Genomic DNA, 19,086 nt, shown 5'->3' with positions numbered 1-19,086 from the left:
TGCGAAAAAGCCAGTAAGAGCTGTTTTGGGCGTTCAACGCCCAAAAGAAGCATCTACTGGGCGTTTAACGCTAGTAAGGATAGCCATCTGGGCATTAAACGCCAGAAAGAAGCATCTTCTGGGCGTTGAACGCCAGAAAGAAGCATCTTCTGGGCGTTTAACGCCAGATTTACAGCGTTCTGGGCGTTCAGAAAAACGCCCAGTGACAAAGGAGTTCCTGGCATTCAACGCCAGCTAGAAGCAATAGCTGGGCGTTGAACGCCCAGAAGAAGCTGCAAATGGGCATTAAACGCCCAAAACATGTAGCGTTTGGGCGTTTAACGCCAGGAGTGTGGGGAGGAGGTAAATTCGTTTTTAATTCACATTTTTCCAAATTTTTATGTTCCAATTCATGATTTCTTCCATAAACATATTACAAACTCTCATCCTTCAATTCCAAAAATTTTAATCCTAATTACTAAAATCCCTTTTTCAAAAGATATCAAATGTATCTTAATTCATAAACACAAATCCTTGTTCAAACCCCATCCAACTTCTTTTCAATTTTTTTTTCTAAACTCATCTATCTTTTTGAATTCTTGTCAAATCTTTTAAATTTTTTCTCAAATCTTCTTCAAAATCTCATCATATCTTTTGAATTTTCGAAATTTTCTCTCCTTTTATTCCTCTCCTTTCCTTTCTTTTGCTTGAGGACAAGTAAACCTCTAAGTTTGGTGTGTTTTTCCGAGATCACTGAGCTAAAACTCATCAAGATCATGGCACCTAAGGGAAAACAAACCACTTCAAGAGGCAAGAAAGAGAATATTTCAAAACCACTTTGGATTCAAGAGAAGCTCTTAACCAAAGAACATGCAGACCATTACCACAAAATAATGGGTCTGAGATCAGTGATCCCGGAAGTTAAATTCGATCTGAAAGAAGACGAATATCCGGAGATACAGAAGCTGAAATGCCAGAAGCTGTCTCTTAAAGGACCAGACACCCCACAGGTTGAAGGAGCACCCATCATCTTCCAAACTAAAGGTTGTTGAGTTCTAATCTTAGCCTTAACTTTGTGATAATTGTTCTTATTATGAATTTACCTTAGAAGTTATATATGAGTAGTAGTAATTAGTATATCTATTTTGATTTTATCTCCAAATAAGCTATAATTTATTTTACTCATTATCATCAAACATGAATAAAATAGTAGATTTTTAGAATAAAGAGGCAATATTTTTTTACGAGTTCTTAATAAGAAAAATTCTAATTATTTATATGTGGTGGCAATACTTTTTGTCTTCTGAATGAATGCTTGAACAGTGCATATTTTTTTATCTTGAATTTTATGAATGTTAAAATTGTTGGCTCTTGAAAGAATGATGAACAAGAGAAATATTATTGCTGATCTGAAAAATCATAAAATTAATTCTTGAAGCAAGAAAAAGCAGTAAAAAAAAAGAAAAAAAAAGAAAAAAGAAAGAAAAAAAAAAGCAAAAGAGGTAGAAAAAGCCAATAGCCCTTTAAACCAAAAGGAAAGGGTGAAAAGGATCCAAGGCTTTAAGCATCAATGGATAGGAGGGCCCACGGAAATAAATCCAGGCATAAGCGGCTAAATCAAGCTGTCCCTAACCATGTGTTTGTGGCATGCAGGTCCAAGTGAAAAGCTTGAGACTGAGTGGTTAAAGTCGTGATCCAAAGCAAAAGAGTGTGCTTAAGAACTCTGGACACCTCTAATTGGGTACTCTAGCAAAGCTAAGTCACAATCTAAAAAGGTTCACCCAGTTATGTGTCTGTGGCATTTATGTATCCGGTGGTAATACTGGAAAACAAAGTGCTTAGAGCCACGGCCAAGACTCATAAAGTAAATGTGTTCAAGAATCAACATACTAAACTAGGAGAATCAATAATACTATCTGAACTCTGAGTTCCTATGGATGCCAATCATTCTGAATTTCAAATGATAAAATGAGATGCCAAAACTGTTTAGAAGCAAAAAGCTACTATTCCCGCTCATCTAATTGGAATCTGAGCTTCACTTAAAACTCTGAGATATTATTGCTTCTTAATTTCTTTTTATCCTATTTTATTTATCTAGTTGCTTGGGGACAAGCAATAGTTTAAGTTTGGTGTTGTGATGAGCGGATATTTTATACGCTTTTTAGGGGTAATTTCATGTAGATTTTAGTATGTTTTAGTTAGTTTTTAGTAGATTTTTATTAGTTTTTAGGCAAAAGTCATATTTCTGAACTTTACTATGAGTTTGTGTGTTTTTTTGTGATTTCAGGTATTTTCTGGCTAAAATTGAGGGAGCTGAGCAAAAATCTGATTCAGGCTGAAAAAGGACTGCTGATGATGTTGGATTCTGACCTCCTTGTACTCGGAATGGAGTTTTTGGAGCTAAAGGAGTCCAATTGGCGCGCTCTCAATTGGGTTGGAAAGTAGACATCCAGGGCTTTCCAGCAATATATAATAGTCTATACTTTTCACAAAGATAGAAGACGTAAACTGGTGTTCAATGCCAGATCCATGTTGTAGTCTAGCGTTCAGCGCCAGAAACAGGTTGCAAGTTGGAGTTCAACGCCAGAAACAGGTTACAACCTGGCGTTCGACTCCAGAAACAGCCCAGGCACGTGAGAAGATTAAGTCTTAGCCCCAGCACACACCAAGTGGGCCCCAGAAGTGGATTTTTACACTATCCATCTTAGTTTACTCATTTTCTGTAAACTTAGGTTACTAGTTTAGTATTTAAACAACTTTTAGAGACTTATTTTGTCTCTCATGACATTTTTAGATCTGAACTTTATACTTTGTGACGGCATGAGTCTCTAAACTCCATTGTTGGGGGTGAGGAGCTCTGCAGCGTCTCGAAGAATTAATGCAATTATTTCTGTTTTCCATTCAAACACCCTTGTTCCTATCTAAGATGTTCATTAGCGCTTCACTATGAAGAAGGTGATGATCCGTGACACTCATCACCTTCCTCAATCCATGAACGTGTGCCTGATAACCACCTCCATTCTACATTAGATTGAATGAGTATCTCTTAGATTCCTTAATCAGAATCTTCGTGATATAAGCTAGAATTGATGGCGGCATTCATGAGAATCCGGAAAGTCTAAACCTTGTCTGTGGTATTCCGAGTAGGATTCTGGGATTGGATGACTGTGACGAGCTTCAAACTCGCGAGTGTTGGGCGTAGTGACAGACGCAAAAGGATCAATGGATCCTATTCCGACATGATCGAGAACCAACAGATGATTAGCCGTGCTGTGACAGAGCATTTGGACCATTTTCACTGAGAGGATGGAAAGTAGCAATTGATAATGGTGATACCCGACATACAGCTTGCCATGGAAGGAGCCTTGCATTTATGAAAGTGAGAAAGCATTATGTTGCAAGAATTCAGAGGACAAAGCATCTCCAAAACTCCAACATATTCTCCATTACTGCATAATAAGTATTTATTTCATGCTCTTTTACTTTTTACAATTAAAACTAAAAATTATTATTGATATTATATCCTGACTAAGAATAATAAGATAACCATAGTTTGCTTCAAGCCAACAATCTCTGTTAGATTCGACCCTTACTCACGTAAGGTATTACTTGGACGACCTAGTGCACTTGCTGGTTAGTTGTGCGGATTGCAAAAGTGTAATTGCAATTTCGTGCACCAATTATACATATAAAAGTATGGATGTTAAATTAGAGAATTTAATGACTTTTGTTACACAACTCATATTTTTTTATATAGACTATTATAAAATATAAACAAAAATTAAGAAATAAAATTTTAAAAATAATTATTAACTCGTTATATTAAAATTAATAAATAAGGATACGTTTGAATAGTAAATAAAAAATATTAAAATTATGATCTTTTTGGTGTACAAGTAAGATAATTTGAAATATATAACAAGACACATAGTTTAAAATTTAGTAATATTAATTGTAAAAATTTGTTAATTATGGATATTATATATATGAAATTATGAATGTTATGAGTATGAAATTATGGATATTATTAATATGAAATTTTGGATGTTATGTGTACTTTACTTAGGGGTGTTCAAATCCAAACCGATCCAAATTAAACTGCTCATCCAATCCAATCCAAACCGAAAACCGATTAAAACCACACTAATTCGGATTTGATTGGATTCTATTTTTTGCAAATTGCTGGATTGAATCGGATTTCGGATCTATTTTTCATAACCGATCTAATTCAATCCAAATCGCACAATGTGCTATAATATTATTATTTTATTTACAATTATACTTATATCATGTTCAATTTGTTATACACTTTTCTATTATTCATGTATTATTATTATTTAATAAATATTTTATGTTCAAAATATTATTATTTATTTATTTATTTTAACTAACCTATAATTTTATTTTTGTTGTTATGTTATCGTTGGCTTTTTAAGATATTGCTAAGACTTGTTATGTCATTGTTGGTTATTTAAAATTTGATGTTGAGACTTTTTATATGTATTTAATTTTTTTATTTAAAAAACTGCAAATCCAAACCGATCCAAACCGCTTGTAATCGGATCGGATTTCCAAAAAAAGATCATCCAATCCAAATCGCACCGCACATAAATTAAGCGTTCAGATCGGATGACTTTTTTTCTTAAAACCGAACCAAACTGCACCATGAACACCCCTAACTTTACCTAACTATGGAGTATGGATGTTATGTGTATGAACTTATAAATGTTACGAGTAAATTTGTTAATTGAATAAATTAATTTAAGTATTTGACATTTTTTTTTTAAATCTAATTATAGTAAAATTTAAAATATATATAAATCAGAATAAATTATTTCACTTTGAAAAATATGAAACAAAGTTTTGAATTATCAATCAAAGACGGTAATTTAAAAAACTATACGTTGATTTAAATATATAATGTCTTCAAAAAAAAATTAAAAGATTTTGAATCTTGATTTATTAGTGCATATGTGAAATAATTTAAAATATATAATAAAATATAGTTTAGAATTACCTAATATTAATTGTAAAAATATATTAATTATGAAAATTATGTGTATGAATATATAAATATTACATGCCAATGAATTATAGTTCAAATGACATAGTCTTTTTATACTCACCTAAAAGATCGTGAGTACGAATCTCTTTATCTTTGATAAAAGAAAAAAATTAAATATTACATAAATAAAAAATGTGTTTTTTTTGTTATTATAATATAGTAATATACTATTTAATATATATAATTAATGTTTTTATATATAATAAATATTGCAATAAAAAAATAAGCGCGTGAAAGAATAATAATTAAATTTTGCTCATCTCATTAAATAAAGTTAAAAATAGAAGGTTTTGGCCCATTTTGTTCCTAAATTTGGTTACCAATTTTTTTTTTTTTGTAAATCTTAATGCAAAAATCCTTTTAGGGCAATAAATGCAATTTCAATTGCAACTAGTTGGTTTCAAACTCGATGGAGAGCGAAACCTTGGCGGCTTTTGCAGTAAAAGAAATAATCGGTAATCAGTGAAATGTGAATCACTGAAATTCGGATTCCCCCTCTTTTTGTTTTCTTGTCACAATTCACAAATTACAAATCCGATCCACTTTTCTGGTTCCTGTTCTACGAAACCAAAACAACACCGTTTATCTTTTTCTAATTGTTGACCCGAAAGGAAAAATTGAAAAAAGAATCATACCAACCAGAATGTTAACATGTGCAGAACGAAACAGTCGCTGTGTTGTCTCAAATTTAATATAAGTTTGACAACTTGGGTTCTCACACTTGCTCGAAAAAAACTCCAGAAAAAAAATGAAGAAAAGCATTGTTTTTTTCCAACCCCATTGACCAAAAACGTGACTCGCACAAATTCTCTAGAGGAAATTAAAGAAAGGAGCTTCTTTTCTTTATTTGTGTTGAAATTGGATTCATCTATTAATTTGGGTGGTCCCCTTCCACTGTGTGAATCTTTTGCTGAATTTGCTCCTTCTGGGGTGGCTTCATTTTCATTCTTGTGTATGAGGTTTCTCTGTTTTGGATCATTTCTTTGGCTTCAGATCCGGGAAAGGTGAGTCAATTGTCTAGAAATGTTTGAACATCACTCTTGAATGTGGGATCAGTTTCTTGTAGTTGCGCTTTTGTTTTGTTGAATTCAAATTGTTGTTTTATGTAACTTGTGTGTTGAAATAAAGAATCCATTAATAGTAGTGAGTTGGGGTACTCTTTATGGTTCAATTCTGGTTTAGTCGATCCTTGTAATGGCTATGCTCTTTGTTTGCATTGATGGTGGTGGTGTTGTTATTTCAGGTTATGGTGTCAAGGTGATGAATTGGTAAAGTGTATTTTGTAGTGTAGAGGATTTGTATAGTATGGCAAGAGACTTGTTAGATTTGGTAAATGTGAAGAAACGGCGATGCTCTTGGTCACTTGTAGCAACAATTGCTTCGGTTTTGGCTTTGGTTTCTGTTGTGCATCTGTTCTTGTTCCCTTTGACCCCTTCTTTCAATTACTTTAAGCTTGCTCAAGATTCTTGCATCCCACCAACCAATGCATCGGCTGAATTTCCGATCAACCTTGAGAAGGAAGAGCCGGTTATTGATCTGAAGCATCAGTTCCCAGCTGATTTGCATGAAGCTGTTGTTTATCGAGGGGCACCATGGAAGGCTGAGATTGGCCGGTGGCTTGCTGGGTGCGATTCTGTAAAAAGGGAGGTCAACATTACTGAGGTGACAAGGGATACCTATACAGCTTTACCTTGTTTTCCCATTTCATGTTTAGATCATTGACTTCTTTTTTGTTTTTGAATAAGGAATTTTGTGTTTCAGGTAGTTGGTAGTTTCACTAAACATATATGGTTGTGATTGTGGTCTATTAACAGATTATAGGTGGCAATAACTGCAAAAATGATTGCAGTGGCTTGGGCGTTTGTAATCGAGAATTGGGACAATGTCGATGCTTTCACGGTTATACTGGTTAGTTCTGTTCCTTCCTTTCACTTTCTTGACCTGATACATGATCTTTAATGAGAAGCAGCAGATAGTGGAAGATGACTTAGCACATTAGCTCTCATACACATTTTCTGGTGACTCATAAATCAGACACAATTTCTAGCTCAAGGATCTCCTGAGTTGTTTTACAGAAAAATTACGGAGCTTGTTTATATCATTTTCTACATATGTTTGGATATATTGCACAGAACATATTAAATATTTTTTTTTGGGTCTGAATGTTATACTATTTTATGTGGTGACAGGAGAAGGATGCACTGAGAAAATGGAATTGGAATGTAACTACCCAGGATCACAAGAGGCCCCATTTGGTCGATGGGTTGTCTCAATTTGCCCAGCCAACTGTGACAAAACGAGAGCAATGTGCTTCTGTGGTGAAGGCACAAAATACCCAAATCGACCACTGGCAGAAACATGCGGATTTCAATTTAAGTATGGAAGTTCAAATTCCTAATTGAATTTCATTAACTATCTTTTGCATGAGTACCATTTTAAGTCACAATGCTTACATCTTACATCTACTTCAGTCCACCTTCTGAACCCGATGGTCCCAAAATAGTGGATTGGGCCAAAGTAGACCAAGATGTGTTCTCAACTAACAGTAGTGTACACGGTTGGTGTAATGTGGACCCAGCTGAATTCTATGCTGGCAAGGCGAAAATCAAAGGAGAATGTGACTGCAAATATGATGGTCTTTGGGGCACACTATGCGAGACGGCTGTGGAATCTGTTTGCATCAATCAGTGCTCTGGACATGGCCACTGTCGGGGCGGCTTTTGTCAGGTGATTCTTGTGAATTAATGTGAAATGTGTTTTTGCTGTCTGACTTGTTTCTAGAAGAAAAACACAGTAAACTGTAATGTTTTTGTTTGTTGTGGTTGTAGAGATTGGCTCATAGAAAATAAAATACTACTAAAACATATTTGATTAAAAATTTTATTTTAGAAAATGTAGGTTCATTTTGAGAAAAAAGTGTCAAATTTTCCTAATTTTGCTGCCAACGTTTCTCTATTTAGAAACAAATTAACTTGATGTTAGAAGGAGAATAAACTTTAGAGATGAAATGGGATATTTATAGAAGAATTCTGTAGATTAATAATAGTTTGCCTCCTCTAGATATGCATTTTCAATTTTTGAGGATTTGTGTGTGATTCATTTTCAGTTCTGAGGGCACTTTTATATATAAATAAGAAGCCTATAACATGAAGTTGTTCCACTTGATATTGATCTAAAATTATATGTATGGAAAGTCTTTGAAACCTAAATTCCAGGTTTATGTCTCTATCAAAATAGTGTCTAATTTCATTTAAATCATATTGAAAGGTTTTTCAGGGGTAACTTTTGCGTATAAAGTCAGTTAGTTACTATTCTGGGATGAGATTTTTTGGCTTTCATCTATTTCGTGCAAGGTTGATGGCCTTTTTCAGGTTATCTCTAGATGACATGATGAGGGATTTGAAATTTTGTTTTTTGTTTGTCTATTTTCTTCCTGGTCTTTTCGCTCTTTTATTATTATTATTATTTTCTGGATTATGGGGGGTTCCTTTATGAATTTTCTCTTCATCCCAATAAACTTAAATAAACTGAATTTAATGATTTTCAGTGTAACAATGGGTGGTATGGAGTAGATTGCAGTGTGCCATCTGTGATATCTTCTATACGAGATTGGCCGAGTTGGCTTCAACCTGCTAAGATTGAAATTCCTGATGATCTTCATGTTAGTGGAAAAATTGTCAATCTCAACACAAAGGTGGCAAAGAAAAGGCCTCTTATATATGTTTATGATTTGCCCCCCGAGTTCAACAGCCTCCTCCTTGAGGTTAGGATCAGCCGGTTGTCAATCTTGGTTATCTCCGGAGAGCTAGTTTTGGTGCTTTTTAGTTTTAATTTTCTTCCTCTTCATTCTTACAGGGACGCCATTTTAAGTTAGAGTGTGTTAATAGAATTTATAATGACCATAATCAAACAATATGGACAGAGCAACTGTATGGTTCCCAGGTATTTTATGAAGTTTAGGTTAGAGCATTTCAGTTGATCAAATTTAGAACTATCGAAATATATTTATAACTTCCGATTATTTACAGATAGCACTTTACGAGAGCATCTTAGGTAGTCCTCACCGAACACTAAATGGTGAAGAAGCCGATTTTTTCTTTGTTCCTGTTCTTGATTCATGTATCATAACTCGTGCCGATGACGCTCCTCACTTGAGTATGCAGGTATATTGCATTAACCACTATGCTGTTGTATCTTGTTGCACGTGGCATATGTATTAGAAAGACTAAAAGAGTTTCAACTTTCAAGCATGTACATTTTATTTATGTTGATAGTCTTCTGAGTTACAAAATTGCTATTTTTGGAAGATTGGTACAATCCTAATGTCTATGTCACATGGATTTGCTCTCTATTAATGACTAAATAAACATAAGTAATAATTTCAAAAGGGTAAATAGAGTTGCATCTAATATTCTTTTCCCTTGTTAGGAGCTTCAATATATTCTGTAAAAGGATGGAAGAAGGATAGAAACATTCAATTACCTTTTACTATGTGGTTGTAGATCTTTTTTTGTATTATACAGATATATTTATCATGTGTTAGCTAAAAACTCCATGTTTAACACTAATTACTTCTCACAACTTTTACTTTGTTTTCTTTTATAACGCTAGGATCATTCGGGATTGAGAAGCTCTCTCACGTTGGAATATTATAAGAATGCATATAAACACATTGTTGAGGAATACTCATATTGGAATCGCTCATCAGGAAGGGATCATATCTGGGTATGTCTAAGATTTGTTTTTCTACGTCGAAGTTTTGTTATTGAAGTAATGTTAACTGTATTAGATTGCTTGAAGCATGTGCTAATGTTGTCACTTTTGTTTTTGAAGGCAGTTTTTTTCATGGGATGAAGGTGCTTGCTATGCCCCTAAGGAGATATGGAACAGCATGATGTTAGTTCATTGGGGAAACACAAACTCAAAACATAACCATTCAACCACGGCCTATTGGGCTGACAACTGGGATAATATTTCTTCCGAACGGAGAGGCATCCATCCATGTTTTGACCCCGACAAAGATCTTGTGCTACCTGCATGGAAAGTTCCGGATGCTAATGTGTTGACTGCAAAACTTTGGGATCGGTAAAATTTGTCAATACATTAACTGTTAGTCATTTGCTTTCCTTTCTTGTCATGCTGGTTGAATTTCAAGTGCTATTTCCTTAAAGTTCATGAAATCAAAGAACTCAAACATATTATGGTTTGACTTCAGGCCCCGCGAGAAGCGGAAGACATTGTTCTACTTCAATGGTAATCTTGGTCCAGCTTATGCTCATGGAAGACCAGAAGATTCGTAAGTTAACTGGAGAAGTTTCTGGAATTTTAGAGGCATCTGTAGTATGATTCATTTCTCTTCAAAGAACATTCACATTGTCCCTAGTCAATAATCTACAAACTTTCGCCCAAAATTTTGTATGAAATTGAATGATTTCTCACTTTCTTGTTAACAAACGTGATTGGCTATATTTGTTGGTAATTATTGCAATGTTACGGAACATGCGGCTTCAAGTTTTTTGGAAATACTGCAGGTATAGCATGGGTATACGACAGAAACTTGCTAAAGAATTTGGATCAAGTCCTAACAAGGATGGAAAGCTTGGAAAACAGCATGCTGATGACATCATTGTGACCCCGTTGCGTTCTGAGAACTATCATGCTGATCTAGCAACTTCTGTTTTCTGCGGCGTGCTGCCTGGTGACGGTTGGAGCGGTCGCATGGAGGACAGTATCTTGCAAGGGTGCATTCCTGTGGTCATTCAGGTAGTAAATAATACTTCTTCTCGTTCTTAATAGAATCTACTTAAGAATTGTACTTCTTTTGCTCCTTGTCAATAGAATCTATAAGACAGTTTGGTACTGAATGGTTAAATCAGTTAACGGCTAAAAAACCAATTAAAACCAAATCAGTTCAATCGGTTTATCGGTTTTTTGACCTTGTTTTTATTGCTTATCCTACAACTGGTTTTTACTCTGAACCGGACCAATTTAGTGGTCGATTTCTAACTAACCTGGTAAAATTGGCTGGTTCGGTTTGGTTCTCAGACCCATGAATAATTCAGCCCTATCAATTAGAGATGAGAGTGCTATTTGTTTATATTCATGATAATGATCTGAAATTTGTTTATATTTCAAAATTAACGAAATGATGAATGATTGCAGTCTTTTGCCTTGTTTATCTGTGCTGCAGGATGGAATTTTCCTGCCATATGAGAATGTGCTCAACTATGACAGCTTCGCAGTTCGGTTACCTGAAGATGAACTTCCTAACTTGATAAAGCTTCTTCGGGTTTGTTAATTTGTTACCTGTTTTTTTATGGCTTATTTCATGCATTGTTGTTGATGGGACAATTTATGCATTCTTAAGCAAAGGTTGTTCTGAATGGTTCGTGATGTGTTGCTTCTTTCAGGGATTCAATGACACAGAAATCGAATTCAAGCTGGCAAATGTTCAGAAAATCTGGCAAAGATTCGTGTACCGTGATGCTGTTATGCTTGAAGCTGAAAGGCAAAAAGCTGCTTTCGGACACGTTGATGATTGGGCCATCGAATTTGTAAAATTGACAGAAGATGATGCCTTAGCCACCTTCATACAGGTTTTTATCTTCCTTTTTGTCAAACTTTTAAATTTTAATGCACCTTACATATGCAAGTCATAAGAGCAACTTTATTTTCATCATACTCAAAATCTTTGATTACTTGATAGAAAAACAAGTTTTCAATGGAGGAATAAATTTGTTGCAAAGAATGTTGAATGGTAATTCAAAAGAACGGATATGATTGGACAATTGTGTAAAACGTTTTATACCATTAGTGCATTAAAATTAAACTCTTTTGTTAAGATACATATGTCCAATTACGTAATGTCACATCAGCAATAACTCCTTTTTACATTGATCGCCTGAATGGTCATCTAAAAGAATGGATGTAATTAGAAAAAATATTTATATCATCGATGCATCAAAATTAAACTATTTTGTTATGTGACACTTGACTTTCATTATAGGTTAAGTATCACTGGGATGGATCCAATATACTCATGTTGAATTTTCACATGATTTTGCCATCTATATTTTCTTAAGTCACATGTTTTATCTCTGTCTCGTCTCTTAAATGAATGGTCAGAGATCACACGTGACAAAGTCATTGTTGAGGGATCCACTCTAATATCCATCGCAATTTACACATTTGCCATTATAAAGGAAACAGTTATACTGACATGAATGTTTGTTGAAACAAGGTTTTGCATTACAAGTTACACAATGACCCATGGAGGAAACAAGTTCTCCATGAAAAGGAATTTGGATTACCTAAGCAGTGTCTTGCAAGCACAAACTGAGGATCTTGACTAATGTGAGAAGGTTATTTGAAAGGATTAAATGGATGAAGATACTAAGGAGGCAAGTCTCCAATAGAAGTATACAGTACATCATTCAACAAAGGGTGGACGTATGTGATTCTTTTTCCCACTTTCAACATAAATGCATGCACGTAAAAGTGCATTTAGCAATCCGTGTTAATGTAAATTATCATCAATGAATAAATTTTGGTAAATAATAACTGCTACGTTATTTTGGTAGTCTATTTATTGATTGTTCGTTTTCTAGTGTAATATTTGCATGCTTCTAAACATATTTAATATGGTGATACTAGGTTGTCAAAGAATTATATACAATATAGAAATATCATAAAAGAATCTTATTCTCTTATAAGTGCATGAATAACATACACTTCTTTATCACTCACTTTTCTCTGAAAGCTTGGTGTCATTAATTCTTTCCTAAAATCAATTTCAGTTTTTTAAATTAAATTTCTAACATCTCTCAATTAGATTTTTACCCATTAAAATGTAATTTTGCTCCAAAAAATTAACATTCAAAAAATTCATATTTTTCCTATTCTATTTCAACCATAATCTCACAAGAAAGAACGAAAAAAGCAGAAAAAAGAAAAATCTAGAACTTTATAATCAGAGTATCACATATCATTGTCTTCTACTTATAAAGGTATATTATCTATTTGCATGTTCCAATCAATTGGCATAAAAGTACTTCGTTAATGTTGCATATGTTTGGGTGGGATAAAAAAGATAAAATTTTTAATCTTTATTTCGCAGTGAAGGGTTTGCGGAGAAGGAAACACCGTTGTGTCCTAATTTTTTGGTTGCATAAATGGTGTTTTGTGGGTGGAGATGATGAGATGGTTGCATAAAATTTTATTGCTCTAACCTATCTTTTTTTAATAGTAAACTAGTATCAAATTTTTTTTTTAATTTAGGCATCTGTGTTAAAATAATTAATTATTACAGTTGTGTATAAAGTTATACCATATATATAGTAATTTTAATATACATTTTCTAGATATAATGTTGAGCTTAGTTGCTAAAGATAGAAATTATAATTAATATTTTAAAATTAATTTTAGAAGTGTGATATCATTTTTCTAATTTGTAGATTTATCTTTAACTTTTTTCTCCATAAATATCTACTTTATCATTAAAACAGTATTGGAATTACTTATGCTGTACATGGCAATTGACTTTACACATTTAAATGTATCTTTTTATTTTTTAATTGTTCACTTCATAAACTAATAACTTTAAAACTTATGTGAGTATTGATGGATTAATATATATATATATATATATATATATATATATAACGTCATTTCTACTCTACCTCATAGGCATACTTTAATACTTTGTTAATCAGCGGCTTTGGGTTAATATATAAGTTGTATGATAATTTGTTTAGCGTTATTGCAAATGAATAAAGATTTTACTAATGCTAATACTAGTTATTTTGAATAGGAGTTCGAATAGCTAATATTTGTTATTTTGATTCAGATGTTATGTATGTTTGACACATGATGTTATTCATGTGGCCTTATGAATGTTAACTATTTGGAATTGTGGATGTTACTATTCATTCTTTATTTTACTCTGCACCCAAAAGTTTTGGAAAAACTTTCAAATTAAAATCATTTATATATTTGAGCATACTAGATTTACATGATCGAATTAGATTTGTGTTAGGTGCTCTTTTTATTATCTCTTTTAGTTACTCAACTTCCAATTTATTTAAACGAAAATTGCAGTCAATATTCTAAAAAAAGATGTATTGGGGGAATACAGTGTGTATCAAGAAAACATATAAAAAAACGCCCACGAGAGATGAGACTATGCCGGATACACCTATTGCAAAGGCAACAGATGATAATATTAATGAAGGGTCTTCAGAGTAGGGGTGGCAACACTACCCGAATCCGCGGGTACCCACCCGCCCCTACCCGTTCAGGGCGGGTTCTTGGGCGGGGCGGGGCGGGGTCGGGTTTAGGTTAAACCCGCCCCTACCCGTCCCGGTATATATAATAGATATATAAATATATATATTTTAATATATAATATATGTAATATATATAAAATAATTAGTAAAATGATTAATAATATTGTATCATATTTAAATTTTTACTTTAATTTATGTTATGAATGTAAATAATGGTTATATAATTTTTAAAATTTTATTTTATTTTTTGGATTTAATAATTATTGGGGCGGGTACCCGCAGGGGCGGGGCGAGCCGCGGGTAGAAGCGGGGCGGGTTCGATGCGGGTTTTTGTTGAGCAGGACGGGGTCGGGTAGAGCAAAAACCCGCCCCTACCCGCCCCATTGCCACCCCTACTTCAGAGAAAAGGCAAGTTAGTTGAGTTTAGCCTTAATATGAAATATTGATATTTATAGTAGGTGCATGAACTTTTACTTTTGATGCTTTTCTACTTTTTCGGGTGTTATGTGTAATCAACAAATGATGTTATCTATATAATCTTATGAATGTTACTCTGATTTCTTTACCTTAGTATGTGCTAAAATCCTTTTGGAAATACATGCTTTCTACTAAACTAAAGTATAAAAGACTTGCACGAGAACTTACAATAGACACTAAATTAAAACGAATTAAGTGCTAATTAATGTGCAGGAATTTTGGAGAAGGGCTCAATTCAGTTTGAATTTTCAATCCCATCATTCTCGCTTGGCATCACTCAGATGCACATACTAGACTCATCGCCCAGATCTTCGATAATAGACGGACCAAATGTGATGCCGGAACCCAAAGCACTAGAAAATATAAGGAAATCAGAAGATGTGGTGAAAACACCAATGCCATCAGGGGGTGCTGCAAGGCCTACAGGTGATGACATAAAAAGGATGTACATGTGGACGATAGATCGTAGGGCTACACAGCATACCCTGCTCGCATGGATTCAGAATGGTGATGATGTTCAGCTATGGCAAGCGGACTTGCAATCATTCGACTGACATAGAAGAGTAAGCGATACGGTAAAACTGAACAAAAACACGCCAAAATTTGGTGAGTATATATTGTGCATTAAAGTGGTGTGAAATGCATTGTTTTTATTCTATTCAGGTGGTTGATTATTGTTGTGCCATGTTCAATGCTTCGAACAACGCAAGATTTTGCATGGATTTTCATTGTATTTCGCCGAAATTAATGGTTAGTGCAATCTGTCCTTAAACACTTAATATTAATTAATCCCCACAATTGCCTCGGTAAAGGATAATTTTAAAGATATACAAAATCTTTAGTTATGAGCAATCACTCTTCCTTATTGGCTTAGGTGTTTAAATAATCATAAATGGGTTTGCAGGCGCTAATATTGACTGATGATAATATTGAATGATGTGTGGGTACAAACACAGGATTTGTCCCTGTCCTTAGTGGGTTCATAGGTTGTGGGCATTGGTTCGATGCGGGAAAGGCGAAACAAATAGAATATGTAAGTAATTCACATAATTACTTATCATCTATACACAAAATCTTCTTTTCATTGCAAGCATTTGATAAAAAAAACTATATGCTAATATGCTTTTTCAACAATGAGGTGGTTTGTTCCAATGTGTCAAAATGATCACTGGTGGCTATATATACTCCACCGGGATATTGATAATCTATGGGTGTTAGATTTCATGTACAGTGAGCCAGACTCCGAGCAGCAAAAGAAAATAGATAAATATATTTTAAGTGAGAATAGAATTGTTGATGTTTTTTATGGTTGTTACTTGTTACTTTCTATTGTATGTTTTTTAGTTTTCTTCCCTTCTTTTTCTATTTGGCTTGTTGTAGGGTTTTCTTCCGCAAGAGTTGGCTGCAACTGTAGACCAAAGTGTAGAATTCACAGCTAAGGGTTTCAAGTGTTGCTATGAAACAATGATCTCAAAATAGCCAAATGGGTAAGTGGGCTCGAGATGAAAACTAAAAAAAAAAAGTAAAAAGAAAACAACTGAAACAAAATTTTAATATATTGACAGACTCTTTATTATTTGTGTTGGATAGGTGGGATTGTGGCGTATATGTTATTAAATGGATGGAGATATGAGATCTAAAAAGTTTGGCAGAGAATGAATTAAACATGCCTATTTGGACGACGTTTAGTATAATTCAAAACATATGCCAATGCTTATTTTCTTATTTAATATATAATTCTTTTTGATGCATTTTACTTATAATGGCTGAATTTATATTTGATTTTGTATATTATATATCAAACAAATATACGTTTGTTTATTATCACAGACCCAGTTGCAACAAATTTGAAAGGAAATGGTAATTGACATACTAATTTGCAAGGACAATGTCTATAGGAGTATAGTAGAGGGTGTAATCAATGTGTTGCGTCGCCATGTGGATGATAGGGGCAAGAAAAAAGACTGAAGACCCTTAGACGAATTCAAGGATAAGATCACTGATTCGAAGGGCGGATTGGGCTAAGAAAACTAAACAGAACTATAAACAATAACTTGGGATTAGAGTTGATGTGTGTGTATTTACTGTTAATATGATTTTAGGGTTTTATGAACGTTATCATGAAATACTTATGGATGTTATTGGATTTAAAAAAAAAAAGGATGCACCCTTTTTATAAGTTAGCTATACTTGACAGGAAGCTAAATATATCTACAAACAATAAATTGGGATTAGAATTGAGATGTGGTTGCGGATTTCGAATACCACAAACTTACCGGTAAGTGCACTAGGTCGTACCAAGTAATAACTCAGGTGAGTGAGTATCGATCCCACGAGAATTAATATATCAAGCAATAATAGTTGGATGATTAGGCTAGTCAGACAAGCAAAAAGGAGTGGTTTGGTTCAAATTTGCATTAAACAGTAATTCAGAGAATTTAAGAGAGCAAACAGTGAATGGGTTGCGAGAATTATATGAGAAAACAGTTAAGATTTTGGAGGTGTTTACTTTTTTGGATTAATAATTCTTGCTACTACTTTAATTATGCAAGATTCAATTTATGGCATACTTTAATTGATTAAACCCTAATTCCTTAGTAATTTAATCTCCTTTAATCTAATCAATCGCCGATTTCTTGGTCACTTAATTTAGATTAAAGGGTTAAGTCCAATTAGTTTATGAGCCACACAAACCCTAAGTACCCAAAGATAAGATGATTATATGTCATATATCACGTTAAGTCCAAGTAATTAGAGAATTATGAGGAACTACTTTCAAGCCGTTATTCAAGTGAGTTAACTTTTCCAAGATTCAACAAGAATTCAAGTAGAAAAAGAGTTATCTTTCAATATACTCTAATTCCTACGATGAAGAACGAAAATAATCTTTGAATTTAAATCAATGCATTAATTAAAAGTAGAATAACAATAGTATTAATCTATCAAAATAGACAGAGCTCCTAACCTTAATAGAGGAGGTTTAGTTGCTCACGGCTTAGAGAAAAACTTAGGGTTCGAAAAAGTGTGAAAGTGCGAAATGAGGAAGAGAGCGAAGAAGAGAGCCTGAAGTGCTGAATATTTTCTCCTTTTATATCTAATCCTAATTGATTTGTAAAATGAAATAAAAACCCTAAAAGATTTAGTTTTATTTTAATTATAAACTAAAAACTAAAAGCTACAAAGCCTTCCATGGAGTTCCAAAACGCGCTACTGGCCCTAAATGCCAGGCTTCATTTAGCGCCACTAGCGTATGGTTCTGGGCACATTTTATGAGATACCTGGTGTTAAACACCGATTCATGACGTTTAGCGCCAGCTTCATAGAGAGCTTGCCGAAGTACGAGGCACCTGGCGCCAAACGCTAGGTAGCGGCATTTAGCGCCAACTTGACAGCATCAATTTTCTTTCTTTTTCTTCTGCACGAACTTTGTCAAACTTGTCCAAATTTTTTCCGAAAATAATAAAACCATAATGCAAATCAAAGTAGCATCAAAACTGGTCTAAAACACAAAAATTTAATAAAAACTCAATAAATCTATATCTAAATTATTAAAAAAGTATAGAAAAAATGCTCACGCATCAATATGTATATGTATTTACTATTGATATGATTGCAGAATTTTAGGGATATTATCATGAAATACTTATGGAATATGGATGTTAATGGATTTAAACAAAAAAAAAAAGATGCACCTTTTTTATAAGTTAGCTATACTTGACAATAAGCTAAAAATATCTACAAACAATAAATTAAGATTAGAGTTGATGTGTTTGTGTGTGTATATACTATTGATATGATTGCAGGATTTTATGGATGTTTTCATGAAATACTTAAGGATCTTATTGGATTTAAAAAAAAAAGCCTAAATACGCATGTTTGGCAACTACTTTTTTAAATAATAAATTAAATATCTTATTGTGTATGAGCTACTTTTTCTACTTTAATTTTAAACTTTATGTAATACATTGATTTATCATCATGACCAAATTATTAACTGAACATTTTCTATTTTAAATAGTAATAAGAAATAATAAAAGTAAAAAAGATTAAAAACATAAAAAAAATTGTATTTTAGCGGCCCAAATCTATTATTATATTTTATTTAATAATGGTATATTAAGTTATAACAAGGGAGTATATAAAATATATAAAACTAACCCACTAAACCACCAAATTATGATAACGTAAAATAAAGACAAAAGACCAAAGTACAAAGTAGTTGCTAAAATCTAAAGCTTATATATGTAGTACTGTTAAACTTTGAATCTTTCAAAAATGCTT

The 19,086-nt window shown here is 33.3% G+C and overlaps 1 protein-coding gene across 1 annotated transcript; it reads left to right on the top strand.

The window, feature by feature from the left end:
• The first annotated feature begins 5,443 nt into the window (after positions 1-5,443).
• Positions 5,444-12,707, top strand: LOC130961734 (uncharacterized). The gene is made up of 15 exons (XM_057887729.1): positions 5,444-6,048; positions 6,288-6,706; positions 6,859-6,952; positions 7,234-7,420; positions 7,516-7,771; positions 8,592-8,807; positions 8,900-8,986; positions 9,073-9,207; positions 9,656-9,769; positions 9,882-10,129; positions 10,260-10,340; positions 10,576-10,807; positions 11,235-11,333; positions 11,455-11,640; positions 12,285-12,707. The coding sequence occupies exons 2-15, from the start codon at positions 6,350-6,352 to the stop codon at positions 12,381-12,383; spliced, it is 2,391 nt and encodes a 796-aa protein (XP_057743712.1). The 5' UTR covers positions 5,444-6,048; positions 6,288-6,349; the 3' UTR covers positions 12,384-12,707.
• Positions 12,708-19,086: the final 6,379 nt, after the last annotated feature.

Source organism: Arachis stenosperma, chromosome 2 (genome assembly GCF_014773155.1).
Source record: "Arachis stenosperma cultivar V10309 chromosome 2, arast.V10309.gnm1.PFL2, whole genome shotgun sequence".
Lineage (NCBI taxonomy): Eukaryota > Viridiplantae > Streptophyta > Magnoliopsida > Fabales > Fabaceae > Arachis > Arachis stenosperma.
This window is presented reverse-complemented; position numbering and strand designations above follow the sequence as displayed.